Genomic DNA, 7743 nt, shown 5'->3' on the forward strand with positions numbered 1-7743 from the left:
TGTAATATGGCAAAATGAGAAACAGAAATATTACTCTGGTTTAATTTTAATGACAGATTTTTTTTTTTTTTAAACAAAGAAAATGGGGGGGGGGAAGCCCCACCTACTCATCACTGCATTCGCCTACACCACTATGCACGATTAGGCGGCTACTGCCTTCCATGGAGAAAAGGATACAGTTCTCTGTTCAACAATCATTTTAGTTTATATGCCATGATTTTTGCTTTAAAATCCATTTTGACATCTTCAGCAGGAAATACCCTACAAGTTTATAACAGCTTTTAACAGCTGAAGTCAGATTGGTAGCACTTCTTTCTAAGGAACTCGTAGCTTAAGGACACGGTCATGAAAAGACGCAAGTAACCTACTCATCTTAAGAGCAGAGGAAGAAAGATAGAGGACATTATTAGACCAAGAACATTCCATCTGCTTGGAATATGACCTCACACTAAGAATCCACCTCTTGCAAGAGCAGAAAACATTTGCCATAAGATGAAGACGATTGTTGATATCACAGTGAAAATGCTCAGCTTACTGACATCAGTGTTTACACACAGAAGTTTGTCACAGCAAGCAACAAGTCACACTGCTTTGCCATGGCATGCGCTATAGAAGTTCAATATTGAACAATCTACACCACATCAGAAAGTGTGACTCATGAACGTCCTCTAGTCACACTGGTTTTCAAAGTGGGAGGCATGGAGCACGTTGCCAGCGACTGCAAGAGCAGATAGAAAGCAATGATTTGTACACATGTATGCACATAAACAGTCTCAGTTTAAATAACTTTCCAACATCCATCTTTTGAAAGACAGTGCAATTACACAAATGCTCACAAAGAATCAAGTTTTAACTCACTAAAAAAAAAAAATCTCCAGTTTGTTGAATCAGTGCAAGTGTCAAATTTTATCAGAAGTGATAAGGCTCTGATTCACGTTCACAGAGAAAAGAGCTGCAATGCTTCAGCCCTTCTGGCATCCTACCATCTGCTCCAACCTCCTTCCAGAGCTACTCAACCTGCAACTGAGTTGACAGAAGAAAACATGACTGTGCCTGAGTCAATTCAGTTCAGTCGGCATCTTCACTTAAACCCATCTTTTACAGGAAGTTTAATTTGCCTGCCTGAACTGAAGCACCTCAGGTGCAGACATGTTCCCTCCTGCTACCTGCACAGTGAGGTCCAAGAAGGAAGGGAGCTGGCAGACAGGGGTAGCGTTAACTCACAGTAGCAAAGCAGCCAAGCCCGTCTACCACCACGCTGGAACTCATGAAGCTTGTGCATCCGTACAAGACTTGCCATTTAACAACAAGATGTCTGTTTTACATATCCTACTGTGTTAAATATGTCGTTCAATCTCCGTTTTGCTTTCCTGTAACCTACAAAACCAGTACCCCCAGAATGACTGTAGGCATAAAGGGTACTCTTCTCTTTTAAGTATGTATACCCAGTTGAATAAAAGTAGAAAGTATGAAGTACCTTAGTTTTGCCTCTCTTTATTGCACCAATAAAGAACTTTACATATATGTAAATACAGCAGTTGAACTAGCTAGGTACAGCAGTGAGATCTATCCTTCAGTTACAGACGCTATCTTTGCTCCGGGAAAAGAAATTTGTTTCCCAAGCTTATCATGCAGATATTTTTACATGAGCACTGAATAGTTTAAAAAAAATACAGTATGTCTGTGTAATGGGGCAAGGCAAAGGAAAAAAAGGAAGTTCAACTCAAAGCCAAATTTGCAAGAAACAAAGAAAAACAGCTAAATATCACAAGGTTAGAGTTAAGAAATATATTTCCAAGATAAAACAACATAGCCAAATTTTAAAGACAAATTAAATAATTTGTGGTGCCTCATCTTGAGGATTTTAAATAGGCATCATTTTTAAGAATACCTCAAGCACAGCATCCCTCTTAGGACCCAAAAGTGCTTGCAATAATTCATGTTATATTTACTAGACAAGTTACAAAAATAAAACTGCCTGTTATTTCCATTCTCTTACTTCGGAAGGGAAGCAGGAATTATAAATACTTCACCTGCTTGAAAGCTTATGGTTTGTTGTTTTTCTTTTAAGCAAATTCTGGATTACCTCTTTGAAAATGAAAAAGAACAGCGAAATGATAAAAGGAAGAAGTAGTTATGTACTTGGAGTATATAAGAGATAAAAGTCAACAGAGAGAAAGGAGTAAAACCAGCTGAAAGTAGGAGCTGGAAGAAGTAGGAAGGAAAAAGCACAGAAGCATAAATATGAAGAAACAAAGACTACAGAGGCATGGTTCAATGTCAAAAGCTAGACAGGTCAAGACGTATGACATTTGTTTGGTTTTGGACAGCTAGAATTTGTTGGTTCAGAGAAATGTATTTATCTCCTGGAGAGGATTCCAAAGCACGCAAGATACAGCTCTGGATGAACAGGTGTCAAGAGTAAAATAAAAGGAAGGAGGAAAAAAAATCTTGTTACAGGAACAAATGAAGCTGAAAGGATAAAGGACAAGTGTTTATGTTAGCACAATGCTTTCCCAGGAGTTAGCTCTCAAAGTCATCTCTTTCCTACTCTCCCTCTTCACTGACTGCTACCGGGGAATGACTTGGAACATGAGTACCTATTTTCCGATTTTCAAAACCAAATGGAATAAAATAATTTATTTCAATTGTAGCAAAAAGACCAAACAGTTCCAAGAACACACAGGGTATCTTCCTCTTCAATGACAGTTCGACCTTACAGTTCAGACACACAAGGCACATGCCCATTTAAAAATCACTTTGCCCCATGTGTACACAAAGGGCTGAAACACATTTCTGTCATATTCTGTAAATAGCTGGTTAATGAGGAGTATCATAACCAAATCAGCCAAATAATGGAAGTGATGCTCTAACAACTGGAGATGTTATCAACTGATCAATAAATAGTAACTCCAGACTACTAGAAAACATGCAATTAGAAACTGCTTCAAAGTAACACTGTTTAATAAGGGACTCCCCTCTTTACTTCATAAGATTAACAACCTTCTGCAGTTCAAATATCACAAACATGCTGAAAACCATTCTCATAGTCTTAAGGTTTGTTTTTTCATTAGCCTTCAGAGGATGAGTAATAATTTTCCAGTGTAAGTGCTTTTTAAAGACCGAAAACTACCTTATTATTATAAAAATGAAATATAATTGCCAACCTCTACTTTGATTTTCCTTAAAAGGAGAGTGCAAGTGATACAAGAATGACTCAAGACCAGTACACACACACAGAATTTATATAGTTATATAAAGCCAAAGATTTTTCCCTGCTTCAAGACTTCTGGTTAGAATAAGCACCAATTATATATCAAAATGATGTAGCTTGACTAAAAATGTTGTCTACCACATACAGTTACAGTGCAAATAAGCTCAAAGACATGATAGAAGGTGTAGTGTTTCACTCTGGTAGAGCACATAACTCACAGTAGTAATGAAATCAGAAGGTGATGAACAGCTAGCAGCTCATCCTGCTTTAGCAGTTCTAAATCATGCAGCTGTAGAGAATATATCTCTCTGAAGGATCAAAGTGTTAAAATGTATAAATAAATTGTAAATGGTGGCTTAATAAATAAGTTTTACAATCATCATTATCAAGCATTGCAGTTTTGATAATAAATACATTTGCATCCTGGTATTGGCAGGAAGTCCAGTGCTTGCCTTCAGAGGCTCTGCTGAAGGTGATGAGACTGCAGACAGATGCAAGTGTCAGCCCACACAGAAAAGCTCTCCAAAACTAGGCCTAATCGTGCCAATCAGAATATAGTAGCACCCAGTCCTGATGCAATACTATCGGGTTACACCTTTAATACCTCTTTAAAACCAGGAAAGTAAACACACTTGCAGTACATGGATACCATCATTGACTGTGTTATTTCAACTACTCAAAGGATGTTCAAGCAGCTTCACAATGTCTGCAGAAGATTTACAATTAATAAATCCCTCTAAAGTAATCTGGAGCCCACTAAAGACAATTCATCTACTGAGCGCACATGTATATTTAGCCACCGGTTAACTGCTGAGCATTTTTACCTTCTTGACTGCTACCAGTATGTTAAGATGGTCTATGTTTAACTGGTACAATTTAGGGTTTGTTAATGTTACTATCTTCTTCCTTGAAGACACCAAGTAATGAATGACCTTTGTTGTTCAATTCTATCACTTAGCAAAGAGAACAGAATTTCTGGAGGCAGCATTGAAGCTTACTTAGAAATCATAGTTCCTATTCAAGAAAATAGTAAGAGCTGTATATATATTTGGAATATTTTTTACCTGTCACAAACTACAAATCAAGCTACAATAGTTTAAAACAGGTAAAGCAGCATTAACTCCTTAAAAAAATTAAATTATAACTACAGCAAGCATTTTGGCAGTGTGAGCACTTTTGTATTTGATGCTTTAAAAAAGTAAACAAAAGTTGAAGTGTATTGTTCATATCAAGTGCCTAATTCTTTATTGTTATGTACAGTTAATTTAACTACTCTGACATAAGTGCAAAAATCAGTATATTTGATTTGCTGTCACTGTATGTTCACTTTATATAGATGAAAAAGATTCCTGAAGATTCAGGGCAACAGAGGAAAAAAGCCCTTGGAGGACACCAGAAGCCTGCTTTAAAAAAATCCTAAACAAACATAGCTTAAACTAAGACCAAACTCTCATGCAAGTTATCACCACAAACAGAAAGTAATGCTGTTACCTAGTGGTGGAAAGCTAGGTACATGCAAAATTGTACAGCTTTTTTTTTTTTTTTAAACTAACTTGGAATTCTCATCTACAAGCTATCAAACAACCTCGAGAGAAAAAAAAAAAAGGCCCAATTCATAAACTAATGAAAGATATTCTTTTCTTGCATTCAGTTCTGCAACAAAGGGTCAGTATTTTTGCACCTGCCAGTTTTGATTCTCAGCAGAGTAATTGACAGACAAGAAGCTACATCATTTCCTGACCATCCCAAACCTGCTGTTTTATACTCCTCTTGCAACATCAGCAAGAGCTGGAATCCTGCGGTATAAAAGCACTACAACCTTAATCCTCAAACATCAGTTTTCCACAGAGTACGATAACCAGAACAGGATTGTGCATCCCTCAGCATCATAGTTTCAATTATATAAACCAACATTAGCTGAATTTAGTCAGCATTCTCTATGACATCTGCAAAAACATATTTAGTTTAAATAACTAGAGGAAGAGAAGATAGATATGAAGACTTTAATATCACTTACTCAAACGCAAAGAAGAGTCCACTGGTGACCAAGATGAGAACAAGAGTCAGGTAGAAGACCCCAGTCTGTCGAGCCATCATGATCCTCCCATTGCAGAAGAATTTGTTTCTTCCAGGAAAAACCTCCCATTTTCTCTTGGGAGCTGATTTCTTTTTCTTATGGGGAGACTCCATGGGAGACGAAGAGCTGTGTGTGCTGATCTGACTGTATTCGCAGTCTTTCATGGGCCCACTACCACCTCCAGGAGTCATCAAGAGAGAGTAAAATGTGGGGAGAACCCCACCAAAAATATATACAATATATATATGTGTGCAAATATTCTTCTGACCAAGATAACCCTCTCCACCAGCCCCAGTCAATAAAAATGCAAATAAAAGATGAAAAGTCTGCTACCAGACTAGCAATAGGTGTATCATGCAAACACCAGTTAACTCTTCAGAAACCAAAGCTGTCATATCAGAAACACTTGAGAGGGATCCTTCCTCCACCAGTTACAAAACCACCATGTAGGACAACCCTTTTTAAAACAACTTATCACAAAACAAGACCCCCAAAAAAGTCATTATAAAGCAGTTAGGCTGTCCAAAAAATTTTAGTCTTTTTTTTTTTCAAGTTTATTTTCAAATGGGAGGGTTGTGGGTTGTTTTTTTTTTTCCCCTTCCCACACACACCCTGAGAGATTTCTCCGAGGGTCAGAAGGTTGGTCAAGGCAAGGTTTAGCAATCGAGTCTATCATTCATAGAGATTTGTTATAATCCTTTGCGCAGATTTCACTGCTAAAAATGACCATTCCTAAAACGTTCCCTCAAGAGACACGCGTAATCATTAGGGAAAAAAAAAAAAGGCAAGAAAGAAACCAGCAACTCCAGCTTCCGAGAAACACTTCAAGCTCTCTTCTTCCTGAAGCCGCAATTCAGCGGGAAGCGGCCGCCGCTCCGCGCAGACCTGGGGGCGCAGGGCTCCCCGCGGGCCCTTCTCCCCTGTCACGACTCCACCGAAGGGGATTCTCCCGAGCCCGAGGCAGGTCGAGGCAGGGCCGGTCCCCGACAGACACCAGCGCCTCGGGAGCAGGTCCTCATCCTCCCTCCCCACCGAACCGCTTCCCCGCCTCACGCCCCGTGCGGCGCCGCCGCCGCGCTTAACCCCCGCCTCCCCCTACACAACAGGTCCCCGCCGCCGCCTCATGTTCCCCAGCGCCTCTGCCCCGCGGGGCGGGCGGCCGTGCGGAAGGCAGGTTGGGGGGAGAGGAGAGGGAGGCTTCGCCGCCGGTGGGAGATCTCTGCCGGGACTTCTCCCTCCCTTCAGCATCCTCGCTGCCCGCCTCAGGGCCGCCGCGGGCGGTCGCACGCCGCCGCGGCGCAGGCTCTCGCCCACGGCCCGCGGCGGTGCCGGGGCCCCCCACGCATGCTGCCCCCACCCCTCGGCGCAGAGGAGCGGCTTCCCTAGTTTCGCTGTGCTTTTGTCCAAAGCAAGGTGAGAAAAACGCCCAACTCCCCCTCCGCGACCCAGAGAGTGGCGACTTTCTCCCGCCTCCCCCCGCCTTTTTTTTTTAGAGCCTCTATCCAGGTTTCTCCCCAGCAGCCAGACCCAGAAGCAGCAGCTGCCACCTCTTCATCTTCAGGGGGAGGCGGTAACCACCGCAGCGGCAGCCGCCCGCGGGAGGAGCGGGGGGAGGCGGCGAGGGACGGGACCACACAGGCACGCACCCCCCGCCGCGGTCAGTCAGTCAGTCGCTTCCTGGCGAGAGGGCAGGCAGGTCTCTCTGCACCAGCTCCGGCGGGGACGCCGCGCCGCCGGCCTGGCCCAGCCCAGCAATCTCTCCGGCCGCTGGAGCACGGCGACAACGCTAACTCTTCCCCATCACCGCCTCCGCAGGGCGGGCTGGAGGCGCAGGGGAGCGAGCCGGGCGGCGGGTGCCTGCGCTGGAGCCCCACTCCCGCCGCCTCCCCACCCGCGCGGGGCAACCACTCAGCCCTCGCCTCCCCCGGCCCACGCAACCAACCGCGCGCCGCCCCCGGCGCGCGCGCGCACACACACAGGCACGCGCCGCCGAGCCGCAAGCGATGTCTGCCGTTAGCCCCGGGCGGCGGCCCCGTCTTCCCGTGCTCCAGCTCTCGGGCCGACGGCGAACGAGTTATGCGGGTGAGCGACAGGGAAAGAGAAGCCACGCCCCCGCGGCCCGACCTAACGGGACCCAGCCTCCCCCCCCCCGCCGTGCGGACTCATACACGGACTCTCAGCAGCCCGCCCCTCCTCCCGGTGGGAGTTGTAGTTTCGCTCCCCCGCTTCAGCAAAGCGGTCCCGGAGGCGGGACGGCTGGGGGGACTACAAGCCCCAGCATGCCTTGCGAGCCGTCCCGGCGGGAGGGGGCGGAGCGGGGCCGCCGGACAGCGCGGGAGCGCTGGCAGGGCCCGGCGCGAGGCTAGGGCAGAGCGGGGAGGGGCGTGGCTGCCCCGGCGGCTGTTGGGAGGGCGCCTCGTGCGGGGCTTGAGGTGACTTCGGCTTGCCCGGC

At 45.0% G+C, this 7743-nt stretch overlaps 1 protein-coding gene across 8 annotated transcripts in view; it reads right to left on the minus strand.

Annotated features, from left to right (window-relative positions):
* Window positions 1-7391, minus strand: part of ZDHHC14 (zinc finger DHHC-type palmitoyltransferase 14) — a 118300-nt gene extending 110909 nt beyond the window's left edge. For all 8 annotated transcript variants that reach the window (XR_008576241.1, XR_008576240.1, XM_054819163.1 and 5 more), the window contains exon 1: window positions 5232-7391. Coding sequence is in view for 6 of the 8 variants with exons in the window: in XM_054819163.1 (XP_054675138.1) it covers window positions 5232-5482 (251 nt within the window). In the remaining 2 variants the exon portion in view is untranslated. The remainder of the gene's footprint in view (window positions 1-5231) is intronic.
* Between the last annotated feature and the right edge of the window lie 352 nt (window positions 7392-7743).

The sequence above is a fragment of the Grus americana genome, chromosome 3 (genome assembly GCF_028858705.1).
Source record: "Grus americana isolate bGruAme1 chromosome 3, bGruAme1.mat, whole genome shotgun sequence".
NCBI classification, from domain to species: Eukaryota; Metazoa; Chordata; class Aves; order Gruiformes; family Gruidae; genus Grus; species Grus americana.